Source organism: Fringilla coelebs (assembly GCF_963513975.1).
Source record: "Fringilla coelebs genome assembly, chromosome: 1".
NCBI lineage: Eukaryota > Metazoa > Chordata > Aves > Passeriformes > Fringillidae > Fringilla > Fringilla coelebs.
The window spans coordinates 102,304,285-102,317,796 of NC_140028.1; the positions used below are offsets into that span (position 1 = coordinate 102,304,285).

Sequence of the window (13,512 nt, forward strand, 5' to 3'; positions counted from 1 at the left end):
GGTAACCCCAGAATAGCTGATGCCTGTGCCAGGAAGCCCAGTCCAGGATGAGCTGGGGGGTGCAGGTCCCTCAACCGCAGCACCCATTTACTGCACGTGATGGTGCAGCCCCCAAACCAGTGAAAAGTGTTAAAGAAGCTTGGGCCGGGGAGTGACTCTGACTTGGTGGAAACTTCTAGGGGAGTAGGTAGGTGCCTAAGGTTCTCCGGCTGTACCAGGAGGCTTGTGCCAGTAGTGGACACAGCTATCAGCTGTGCTTCTAGAAATCATGATCCCCATTACCCCTCGGGATATGTTTTATTATCTAGAGGAATTGCCTCATCTTACCGCTACCCGCCCTGCAAGGTCCCGACAGCCGCTTCCCCGGGGGCCGGCGACGGACGAAGGCGGGGGGCCCGCGGCTCACCTGAGGCGGCGGCGGTGGCCACGCCTCTCCCTGCTGTGTCTTTAAAGCCCTCCTCCTCCTCTTCCTCCTCCTCCTCTCCATCCCTCCATTCCTGCCTCGCCGCTGCCGCTCGTAGCTGCCGGGGTCTGCCTCGCCCGCCTTCTCTCCCCACCCTCCCAATCCCCGCCACAGCCATGGCCGACATGAAGACCGGCATCTTCGCCAAAAACGTCCAGAAACGCCTCAACCGCGCCCAGGAGAAGGTGCGCTCCGGGGCGGGGGAACTGCTGGGGAGGGGCGGATGGGGATGAAGAGTGCGGCGGTGGTGCCCGGGGTCCACGAGAGGATGCGGCTCCGCTCGCCCCCGGCGCCCGCCGCTGCGGCTTCCCCTCTCCGTGCCCGCGGGGCTCCGGGCGGGGGCCGCCGGCCCCGTTACGTAACTGACCCATTTCATTTCACCGCGCTGCCCCGGCCCCGCCGGCCGCTCGCTCCCCGGGCGCGGGGCTGCGGCGCTGCGGGCGCTGCCGGCGGCACCTGCCGCAGGCCCCGGGCGGCCGCCGCTCCCTGGCCCTGGGGCGGCGCGGGGCTGCCCGCGGGGGAGGCGCCGCTCCGCGCCCGGCGTGGCCGCGTCCTGCCCCGGCCCGCGCGGGGAACGCGGATTCGGTTCGCCTCGCCTCGCCTCACCGCCAGCCCTCCTAAGAGGATTGCCTTTCCTTTAATATCCGCGCCGGCTCATCCCCGGCTGCGGCGATCCGCCTTGCTGCAGCCGCGGCGTGACAGACACCGCTGCGTGTGATGACAGGAGCCCGCGGGGGCCGGGGTACTGGCGCAGCCCGCGCCTACTTCAGCGGCTGCTGCGGGTTTGGGGAGCTCCTCGGGATGTCATGAGGCTGGTCGAAACGTTCTGCAGATGATAGCTTGCGCTGCTTAGGAAAGTCGGTGCCGATTCTAGCGTTATTGTAGCCTGGAAATGAACAACGGGCCAAGTCGGGGGGAATTTGCAGGAGTTCCTGACCAAAGACGAGGGCCTTATGGGCCACCGTTTATTTTGTTCATCTTCATTAATGAAAGCTGATAGGTATAGATGGTTCGCACAAATAGCTCCTGTGTAGCTGTTGGGTGTCTCAAAACAGGGTCATAGATACAGATATTAGGCCCAACAGAAAAGCATTTGTGTATGACTATGTGTAGCCGCTGGGTCTGCTGTTAGTACAGTCTGCAATAAAGATGTTGCCAGCATGAGTTTTGCAGACATAGTTGTCAGTACGTGTTGCAAGTCCTCTCTTTTGAGGGTTAATAAAACATTTATACCCCTCTAGCATATATCCTGTATTGTTATGCAGCTTAGGGAATAGGGCTCTTGTGAATTAAGAAAGATTATTTTATGAGCATATTTCTTATACTTTACTGCCTATAAATCCACACTTTCTTTTTGGCCACACATTGAATTCTTTGGGGCTCCAGCAGCAGAAAAAAAATGCAGCGATTAATAAGTCTTATACATAATTGCATCATTATTTAAGAATTTAATAGTTCAAGCTGTCACAGACTAGTGATTAATTTTCCCTTTCAAATACTCCTGTCTAGCTCACCAGGTGATAAAGTACTAGACTTTTCAACACCAAAGTCATTATGTGTTTCCATTCCTGCAGGTTTGGACTGTAACTGTTTTCAGGTAGAACATGTAAATCCTCTTTAATAGTTTGGAGAGATCTGATGACTTTATGGTGTGAGTTGAATTGGCTTGAGTTCAGAGTTGGAGTTGAAGCCTAAAAATACTGTTTGTTTTCTTGTGTCTTTGTCAGTATGGCTATGATTAACCATCTGGAAAAGCAGTGGTGCAAGTTGTAATCACGTTTACGGCTTCAAGCTGTGTCTGTTGCAATGTGGGGGTCCTGCTTGCAGAAATGTGTGGGCATACTAGAGAGAACACTTTAATGTGAATACCTGAGATACCCTGTGCTTTCCAAAGACTGTTCATGCAGCAGCCCCAGGACAGGTGCCTTGAGTCTGATGGGTGCCTTGGGTGCAAATCAGAGATGCTGTTTGGCTCTGACAGATGGTCTGTTCCACCTCCACTTTGGTGATCAACCATGCTAACAAGGGGGAAAATTGTCTGGTTTGATTTTCATGTATCAGTCAGGCATCTGGCAATTTTGGCTTCCTTATAGTATCTGTGGTGGTAATTTCTTATGTCAGTGGCCTACAAGTTGCTTATTTACAGGGTTATTTACAAGCTATTAGTGGCCTTACACAGTCATAGTACCAGTGTTCTGACATAGAGTAGGTCACCATGTAGCTCTGGATACTTGCCTCCTCCTTCCTGGCCCATGTGTTGTTATTGCATGAGCTGTGCATGTGTGCTGTTTCATGTCTACATTTCTGATTAGCTTTGAGTTCATATATGTCTACGCAACATAAATTCCTTCGTTATTTTTGCTGAAACTTTACTCAAAAACAAACAAACAAACACCCCCCCCCCCCCAAAAAAAACAGGCCCCAAATGGGAATGACTGAGTTTTGTTTATTTGTTTTGGGTACTTGATGACAACAAGTAAATTTTGTCTAGGAGTTTAAAATGTATGATTTGTCTGATTCTGATTCTTGATGGTGTGAATAGGATGGCATTGTGACAGGTGTGTAATATCACACTGGCTTAAAGAGATTTTAAATACCTTGAGTTGTTTTTATCTTGATGCTTATATTGGATTTGTGCACCTTCAGTTTACTGAATGTGTTCTTATATATCGCTTTTATAAAGCATTTTTGCATTGCTTTTTATTACTTATTGATGCAACATATGTATTAAAAATATGGAGTGGCTCTAAAACATAGACCTTCATTTTGGATTTCAGTAAAGCTTTTGATACTGTCTCTCACAGGATCCTACTGGATAAAATGTCCAGCCCACAGCTGGATAAACACATTGTGCAGTAGGTGAGCAACTGTCCCACAGGTTGCTATCAAAGTGGTACACTCATTGGGGTGACATCAGACTGGTGAGCTGTCACTAGTGGGGTTCCTCACGGCTTCATCCTCAGCCCAGTGCTCTTCAACATCTTCAAAATAACCTGGACGTAGGTCTATAAGGGATGCTAAGCAAGTTTGCAGGTGCTAGAAAACTTGGGAGGAGCTGTTGACTCCCATGAAGGCAGAGAGCCCTGAAGAGAGAACTGGACAAATGGGAAGGCTGGGCAATCCCCGACCATATGAAGTTCAGAAGTTCATAAAGTGCCAGATTCTGCACCTGGGATAGGACAACCCTGGATGTATGGACAGACTGGGGAGCAAGAAGCTGGAAAGCAGCCCAGAAGAAGGGGACCTGGAAGTCCTAGTCGACCAGAAGCTCAATGTGAGTCAGCAGTGCCCCGGCAGCCAGGAGAGCCAAGCGTGTCCTGGGTACATCAGGCACCACATCACCAGCTGGGCAAGGCAGGGGATTGTCCCCTTTGCTCTGCACTGCTGCAGCTTCACCTCGAGTCCTGTGTGCAGTTTTGGGTGTCACAATATAAGAAAGATATTAAGCTATTAGAGAACACCCTAAAAGAGAGTTAACAAAGGTCATGGAGGTCCTTGAGGGGAAGCTTCAAGTATGAGGAGTGGATGAGGTCACTTGGTCTCTTCAGCCTGGAGAAGAGGAGACTGAGGGGAGATCTTACAGTAGTCTAGGGCAGAGAAGAGAGAAGGGCAGACACTGATCTTTTCACTCGTGGTGACCAGTGACAGGACCTGACCTGAAGTTGTGTCAGGGGAGGTGTAGGTTGGATGCTAGAAAAAGGTTCTTCCCCAGAGGGTGGTGGTTGGGCACTGGAGCAGGCTCCCCAGGGAAGTACTCACAGCACCAAGCCTGGCAAAGTTCAAGAAGTGTTTGGACAATGCTCTTGGGCACGTGATGTGACTCTTGGGGATGGTCCTGTGCAGATCTGAGAATTGGACTCGATCTTTGTGGGTCTCTTTGAATTCACTTTATTCTGCGATTCTCTGATTTATGTAAACTATTTTTCTAATAATGCCACCATTATCTTCAGTTTCTTGCTGTCTAGGAGAAATTTTAGTTGTACAGTGTAGGTAGTGTCTGTGTCTAGTCACTATATGACAAAAGATAACTGCAAAATCTCATATTGGGCAGATCTCAGTCTTGCATTAGACTTATTAGAGGTGTATAGAAACATATAGACATATTATAGTTATATGGAAATAATAATTGGCCACTCTATTTTTCACATCATCCAGGTGATGGTGCTTTATGTGCTAGCATATGTGCCCTGGCACCCTGATTTTGAATCAATGAGTGTGCCATCCATTAAAATCCTCTGGTCATCACATTTCTTCAATTACTTTTGCCCCAAAATGCAGGAAGTGGGGACATGCTGAGCTTGCAGCATCTGTTAAAATCTGCCAAAAGTCAGCTGAACAAACTGGATTAAAGTTTTAAAAGGACCAGATTGATTTAGGAGACTACATCCCAGCCATAAAAATTAATGAAATGCCAGTGTGTTTAAAATGAAACCAGAGTAGATGTTTTGGTAACCAAGGTTGAGTCAATTCTAAGGACAAGGTTACTTGAATGAAAAGGCTGAATTTGTATCCCTAGGTTTCTCTTGGAAAATTCCATTTAAGCTGATAACCCAGTGTTTAACACTAGTTATCTCCTTGTCCTCTCTTCTATAACCCTGTGCTGGTTTGAAAGCAAAGAACTACAATTTAACAGGAAAATTAAAAGAAAATGCAGTAGTACAAAAACACTGTCAGAGTCAGTATACAACCTGACCTGGGTTGGTCAGGGTGTTGGTAGTAGTCTGATTAAATGGAGGCTGCAGTCCTCCTGGAGTGACCAATGTGGGTCTGTTGAAGCAGACCCACATCGGTCTGTCAAAGGGTGTAGTTTCCCTCTGAAGATCCAGTGGTGGTGTAGATGGATCTGGTCTTCCTCCGGGAATCCAGTAGGAGAAGGCTGACTGTGGTGTTCCAAATCTCAGATTATATCCAGGTAGGAATGCTCCTCCCCCTGGGTGGAGCATCTCGCAATGCAATGATGTAATTTTATCAGTCATGCAGCGAGGTTCAATGGCCCATTAAGAGAAGATATCCCCCTGTAGGGAGGATGTGTCATGGAAGAGATAAAGAACACTGTCCCACCTGGTTTTAACAGATGGTAATAGAATACATACTTTTGGTTACAACTTGCATTGCAACCTAAGACAAACCCAGCCACTCTAATTGAATAGAATAGAAGAGCTGGAAGAGACCTACAATGACCATCTAGTCCCAGTGTCTGACCATTTCCAGGCTGACCAAAATTGAAGTATGGCTTTAAGGGCACTGTCCAAATGCCTCTTCAATGGCTGGGGGAGGCATCAGCTACCTCTCTAGGAAGCCTACTTAATGTTTTGGCCACCCTTGGAGTCATGAAATGTTTCTTCATGTCAAGTCTGAACTTCCCCCGATGGGCACAACTTGGAGCCATTCCCCACGTGTCCTGACACTGGGAGAGAAAGAAGGGCTCAGCATTTCCCTTTCCTCCTCCCTCCCAAGGAAGCTGTAGGGAGCAGTGAGATCACCCCTCAGCCTCCTCCTCTCCAAACCAGACAAGCCCAGTGCCCTCAGTGCTCCCCAGAGCACATTCCTGCCAGCCCTTTGCCCTGCTTTGGTGCCCTTCTCAGGACATGCTCAAGGACCTTTTTTAATCCTTTTTTAATAGAGGGGCGCAGACCTGCACGCAGTACTGGAGGTGAGGCTGCACCAGTGCTGAATTCAGCGGCATAATCAGCTCTCTTGGCTGGCTGGTGATGCTGTGTTTGATGCATCCCAGGATGAGGTTTGCCCCCTTGGCTGCCAGGGCACACACACTGCTGATCCCATTGAGCTTCCTGCCAACCAGCACCCCCAAACCCCCTTCTGCAGGGCTGCTCTCCAGCCACTCCTCCCCCAGTTCAGACTTGTGCCTGGAATTACTCCATGCAGGTGCAGAGTCCAGCATTTGGTTGGTCTTGCTCAGCCTCATATCATTGGTGACTGCTCAATACTCCAATCAATCCAGATCCCTCTGCAAGGCAAAGCCTCTTGTCCCATGGGAGAGTCAGCAGCACTTCCCAGTTTGGTATCATCCCCCTAAGTATCTGCACTTTCAACTGCAGCCTCCAGATCACTGATAAAGAGTCTGAACAGAGCTGCCTCTTGGCCTGAGCCCTGAGGAACACCACTGGGAACTGGTCACCAGGCAGATGTCCTGTTTGCTGCAATAATTTGAGCCCTGCTCTTCAACTAATTCTTCACCCAGTGCACTGCATATCTGGTCATCCCACTGTTGGAAAACTTGTCTGGAAGGAGGCTTTGAGGGACAGCATCAAAAGCCTTTCTAAACCCCATTAAAACGGGGGAGTTTAAATCCAGTGTCTTCATTTCATCCAGGCCGATGACCTCATTGTAGAAGGTTATTAAATGAAACAGGACTTTCCCTTCATGAACCCATGTTGTCTGTGTCTGATGATTGCCTTGTTTTTCAAATGTCTTTTAATAAAACCAAGTGTGATTTTCTCCATGATTTTTTCCAGGTACTGAGGTTAGACTAATGTGTCTGTAGTTTCCTTGGTCTTCTCTCTTGCCTTTCTTGGAAACTGGTGTAACCTGGGCTAATTTTTAGTTGCTGAGGCCTCCTAAGACCTTTTGTAGATGATTGAGAGTGGTTGTGTTGTAATGTCTGCTGCAGTTGCCCACAGTACTCTGGGGTGAATCCCATCAAGCCCAATGGACTTATTAATATTCAGCTGATAACAATTGGTCCCTTTCAATTTCAATGTCCATAAATGGAAAGTTGGTGTTCCTGCACTCATTGTCCTCTGAGAATTGGACAACCCAAGGTGGCAACATGGACATTAGTTCCATCACAGAGAAAGCTCTTATGGGTGGCCTTTGAGCAAAGAGTGCTGGGTGGAGGGGTGGTGGCTGGTCTGTGACAGGCAAGGCTGTGCACAGGGGACACCCTCATGTCACAGTGTCATCGCCTGCAGTGCAGCAATGCAGGACAAAAGGGAGCATTCTCCCTCGTTCCACTGTCAAAGCTGGCCTGGAGCCAGCCCACAGACATCCAAAAGAAAGTCCCTGAGGAGGCAGTAGAATTACTTGGAGGAGGCTAGGGGTGGAACACTGGAGGCAAGGCCAGCTGCCAGTGGCACTCAGCCCTTGGGGAACGCATGCACGCTCTTCAGAGGAGAAGAACCGCCAGGCCCTGTAGGTGCCTGAAGCTGTCTGGCCTATTCAGCTGGATAGCACTAATAAGTTCAAGTGAACACCTTCTTGAGGAGCTCTGCACAGCTCTGTCCTCAGCCCCTTGTGGAGCCAGGGGCAGCTGCTGAAAGAAATGGGATGCAGAGAGATTGTCCGGGGTCCTAGGGCTTTTTAACATCCACTGGTGCCCTGCCAGGATTCTTGACCCTCAGGCTGATCAGGCTGAGGACATCTGGCCACTCTTGGAAGCTCCAGGTTGAGGGAGAAAAGGGTTTAGGCATATCCTGGAAGGCATGACTAGATTGTGGGATGAGGAGTGAGGCCTTGCTCACATGCTTAGGGAATAGCTGATTACCAGCAATAGCATCAGGAGAGAATTTTCCCTTGGGTCAGATTGGCACTGGCTCATGGGGGGAAGGGGGAGACGTGGGGTTGCCTTCCTCTGCAGCACTGAGCATGACCACTGTTCAGTTCTCCTTCAGCTTGGTTGCTGCCTGCTGTTCATGCCCCATGAAGATGGCCTGTCATGCCCTGCAGCTGTGGGCAGGAAGCTTTCCAGACTCCCAGGGTGGGCCCCAAGGGTGGCCTGGGGGTTGCTTCTTGTCCTCCTGTAGCACTGGGCACAGCCCCCTGTCAGGGCTTCTCCTCTGCGACTCATTCTTGCCTGCTGCCCTCACACCTCCAAGGCACCACGGCTCTCTCTGGCCCTCTTGCCCCTTGCAAGCTTGGAGTGGGGCTGAGCTCTGCTCTTCCCTTGGCTCTGTTTTCCAAGGGATTCTTGCTTGTTCAAAACAGCTCGTGCTTGGAAAGGTTCCAGCTTGCTTCCCCATCCAGACCTGACACTTCTCAGGTTTTCTGCCTGCAACATGAGCACAGGGCAGGCACAAGAGCGCTTTTCATGCATCCCTGCCCTGGCTGGGGAGGACAGCAATGAAGCAAGTTTTGGAAGGCAAGATTGCAATGTGCCCATCATTGATATGTGTCATACTTTGGAAGATACTTCATGGTACCACACATCTTTTCTTCTGACCTATCTGCCTGCTGCTGCTTTCTGTAGCTCTGTCATTTGCCTTTTCCAGACTACAAAGGATGGATTTTCAAGTAAGAAATGCATCAGCTTGCTCCTGGCTACACATGCATGTTGTGTTAGTGCTTGTGAGCATCAGCTCTGAAACAAATGGAGAAAATAAAAATTGAAATAATATTCTGCTTCCAGTTGTAACCTGTGTGCTATGTGTCCTTGAATATGTTTTTGGAGCAGAAACTCCCTGGAACTTCACACAAATAACAGTCTCCCCATCATATGACTCAAGGTGAGTGCAGGACAGAGCAGTTGGGCCATGTTGAGCCCAGAGCTCTGCATGACCAGGTCTGACCAGGTCTGAGAGCAGCTCTGCAGTGCAGGTCCCCGGCCCACCCAGCAGACAGGGGCAGAGATGGGCACACCCTCAGCAGGGCTCAGGCAGGGACTGAAGGTCCCAGGCAGAGGTGGGACACGTCCCTGCGCCCTTGGCAGGGGGTGGAGGGGCTGGGGGTCCCAGGGCAGGCCAGTCCCAGCCACTGAGGCCTGTGAGCACCACCAGGACCCTGTCAAGACTAAACTTCAGTGCTCCTGTGCTCTTCTTCAGACACTGGTGGTGGGACACTTTGGAGACAGAGTACTGGGCCAGATGGACCTTCCCTCTGAGGGAGTGCTGCTGTCCTCAGGCTCTTGTGTTTTGGCATGTTTTTGTAAGGGAAACAGCTCAGACAACTCTGAAAATGAATACAAAGTGAGGAAAAACAATCCACCAGAAGATCAACAGGTATTGCTCAGCTCTTGAGACATTTGCAACCATTTAGATGAGAAGCACATCCTATACCAGACTGAAGGCTTGATCTTTGAGCCTCGCTGGTGTCAGTGATGTGGTGGTTTGCCATCCTGTGAAAACCTATCTCAGCTTAGCACTCATGAATTTCAAAAAAACACATGCCACTTGCTTTTATGCAAATTTGTGCAGATGGTCCCTTTGTGTTGAGACGATCCACAGCCCTGACCCCTCTCAGAAGATACACACCTCCTTCCCACAAGGTGACAGAGCCAGTGCCTAGGCTGGGAGACGGTCATGGGTATTCAGTGCCTTCTGCAAGTGCAGGGCTGGGAAGAATTGTCTTCAGAGATTTCCCCAGTGTGTACTGGGAGAGAAAGGAGCAGGTAGGAGAAGATAGATTTGAGTAGAATAAAATAGTTCAATTTAAACAGACCTACAGTAATCATCCAGTCCCACTACCTGACCACTTCAGGGCTGACCAAAAGTGAAAGCTTGGCCTTAAGGGCGCTGTCCAAATGCCTTTTCAACACTCATAGACATGGGTTCATTGACCACCTCTCCAAGAGGTCTCTTCCAGTGTTTGACACTATCTCATAATAAACCCACCTGGTGCTGTCACAACATTTCTGAAACTCAGTTTCTGTAAGGTTTGTTCCTGGGCATTTCTTGTGTAGCTTCTGAAAATCAAGCTAATGTGTTTTTGATGTTTAACTTCTAAGTCAGTAATATATGTGGTTTCATCTGAAACTTAAACCAGTACATACTCCAGTTTGTGGGGACTTTGGTGGCATTACAAGGGTTGTAAAGGAGGAGATTCTATGAAGGAAACAGTAAACTTCCATCTGGAAGGGAATTTTGTGGTTCTGTACAAGTTCTGTTCTGTAACTAATAATATCTGCTCTGAGGCAGGAGACAAGTATGTGGTAGAAAGGCATGCTACATCTATTAGAGCTGTGCTGACCTGCTTGCAATGTGGTGACATGGTTCTAGCAGCCTCAGGTTCATAACAGAAACTACTGTCTAATGATTTAAAATGTTGGCCACACAGATATGGTAAAATGTATTGTACTGAGGTCATGTCAGTATTATGACAGTCCTTGAATGTAGGGCCCTGCTGGCACAAGCACACACAATGATGAGGCAATTCCACCTCTGAAGAGCTAATTCTTAATCTCTGAGTTTATAAACAAAACCAATAATAAGTCAATAATTTCTCATCTGGATAGTATGGTCTAAACTAGGCAGATGACATTTTTCTATCCTCAGGTTCAAGTATAATGAAAACTTGAATTTCCTTTTTTAAAAATTCTCTTTTTTAAAATAGAAATTATAGAAAAAATGGAGTGCAAGTGGTCATCTGGCCCATCCTACTAAACAAAAGTGGGCTCAACTGTACTTAAAATTATTCCTCAAGAATGGTTTGCTTGCCAGCCTTTTTAAGTTTGGTGGAGATTTTGCAGGTTCCCTAAATTGATATGTACCTTCGCTTAGGCACCTGCAGTCAGAAAGTTCTCTTCTCATAGAATGTAAATGTCTTTTTTTGCTGTCCAAGTTTCCTTGTTGTAGAGGAATGTGTTCTTTCTTCTTGCCTCAAAATTTAGAAGTGTTTTTCATCTTTTGTCAGCATTCCCTCTGATCTAACTGGACTTATCACATGACTCTTTCAATCAGGTGAAGCAGTAGCTCTTATTTAAATATTGATTGCTTTCATCTCTTTTAGTTTCTAATGTACAGGTTAAAAGGTAGAGGTAGATTTTGGTTATCTGGGTGAGTAGCATGGAAGAAAAGGGAAAGAAAACCTGCAGGGCTCCTTCCTGTGGGGCTCTCATATGATATTTTCCCTACTTTGTAACCTTTGTAAGGGTAATCTGTTTCTCCTTTCCCAGTTTTCCCCATATATGTAGTATTAACCACTGTAAGTTGTTGCATAGCACACTCTTTCTCACTGTCACTCAGTTTCCACAAGACAAGCAAGTGCTGATTCTTAAGTGTTAAGGGGATCCACAGCTCTGTATTCATTGGCTGAAGCATTATTAGTATCAAGGTGGCCTCATCTGTTCTGCCTTGACAATTTCATCACTTTCTTTTCTCTCTTATTCTTTCCCATTTCCTTTTTAGTTCTTTAGCATGGGTCCCTTCCTCTACTGTTCTCTCTAGATTTCACTTAAATCCTCTCTTAAAAATAGAGCCAAATTTTTTAGAATCTACTAAATCATTGGATTTGGTTCTGGGCTGCCCTCTTCACTACATCTTGCCCATCTAGCAGAGCATCTGTTTGGTATTGTTGTATCATCTAAGACAACGTTTCTGACAAGGACTGCCCCATGATAGCTGTCAGCGATCTGCAGACACTCTACTGTGCATGCTGCCTTTCTGTTGTGACACTATTAAGAGTGAGGCTTTATGGGCACATAGAGGAGAAATGCAGAGGTGGTGATAACCTGTGTATCTGGAAATTGCTGGAATTCCTGGTCTGGATTGATCACCAGTGTCTGCCTTTTAGGATGTGCTCTGAGCTCTGGTGCAACCAGTTGTTGTAGATGGCAGTGGGTGAGAGAGCAGTAGATGAGGGCAGGAAAGGAGAATACAAGTTGCTTTTCACCTCAGTGGCCCAAGTTTTATGCACTGGCTAGGAGGAACAGTGGAGAAAACTGGCCAGCATCTGTCATAGCAGGATATTTCAGTGGAGATAAATGGCAGAGAAAAGCAGGCTAGGTATAAGGTGGGGGTGAGCATGGAGGGGAGAGCAGTGTGCCTGTGCTCATCTTTCCTGCCACACACCTGTCCAGGCTGTGGGGAGCGTCTCTAAATGGCTTGTCAAGCCAGTGTGGGATGATGGACAGTATACTGACCTTGGGAGAAAGCAAAAATACAGGGTGAAAAACGCCCTTTAACACATTTTTTGCTGTTGCCTATATGAATAGGATTGTAGCTCCCTGAACTCGCCTGAAGATGCCAGGGGGATTTTTCACTTGCCTAAAATATACACAGGGGGATCCACCTCCTCCCAGACCGTGATCAGGCAGCAGTTACTGCCTGCTGTGCCAGTGCTCTCACTCGCCTCAGGGGTTGCAGTGTGTGGGGAGAAGGAGTAGAAGGTGGCTGTGCTGTTTCAGTACAGAGGGCATTTTCTCTAAGGAGCAGCAGTTTGGTTTAGTTCATTGGGCTCTGCTGCACACTCAGCTGCTAGGAGCCTCCAATTCAGAGTGTTTCAAGTGCTGGGTCACTCTTCCCTAAATGTTCTGTGGTATCAGCATCAGTGCTGTGGGACACTCAATCTTTGCTGTTCTTGACCACAAAATCATTTATTCCAGACTGAATGAGTAGCTAGTTAGTCAGCAGTTGTCAGAATGATAAACCAATGACCAGCTCAGGAAAGCAATTGTGTCATATTTGGTCATGTTGAGTCTCTGCTAATTGGAGTTTATTAATCTGTTTAAGAGGGCATAATAAAACTTAGGCTGCCATAAGGACACATGGAACACATTTCTGCTTGTATTATGAGAAAGCTTAGCAGGAAATACCCTGCTCCTCTTCCTGGTGATTCTGCCTTTCTTTCTGTTGTCTCAAAAATTATTCTTCATTATTTGTAGGACATTAGCACGTGGGAGATTCTGCAGAATTGAGGACAAAAGCAATTACAAGTGAATAATGGTGTGGACAAGCACTTAGTTGGTGAAATTCTGCATAGACAATTTCTCAGAATGTTGATAGGGTAGTGGGAATGCTCAGAGGCCTTTCAGTGGGCAGGGTGACAAAAAAGTCAGACTGTACCACACTTCTAGGCTCTGGGCTCAAACTCCTAGTGCCCTGCTACTACTACTTATTGTTGTCCCTTCTTTTTCTTACCACTTCTTTTCTGACAAACAGCTCCTGCTTTCCCCCAGATAAGATCCTCTGCTTTGTTTTCCCTGTTTCTGTAGCATATTAATTCCTTTGATGCTCCCTTGAAATCTCAGCTTTCTCACTTTCTAACCCCACTTCTTTACCCACAATATTGCTAAATCTGTGATTTGTGATACAGAGGCCAATGCTACAATCTGTGAACTGCAGTCTATCCTCTTTATCTATGATATGAGAGAGGAGAAT

The 13,512-nt window shown here is 47.6% G+C and overlaps 1 protein-coding gene across 2 annotated transcripts in view; it reads left to right on the forward strand.

The window, feature by feature from the left end:
* Nucleotides 1-579: 579 nt before the first annotated feature.
* The window catches only part of AMPH (amphiphysin), a gene marked incomplete at both ends in the record, with an annotated part of 127,023 nt that continues 114,090 nt past the window's right edge, over nucleotides 580-13,512 (forward strand). For both annotated transcript variants that reach the window (XM_084209945.1, XM_084209946.1), the window contains one exon: nucleotides 580-648. In XM_084209945.1, the coding sequence (XP_084066071.1) occupies nucleotides 580-648 (69 nt within the window). The remainder of the gene's footprint in view (nucleotides 649-13,512) is intronic.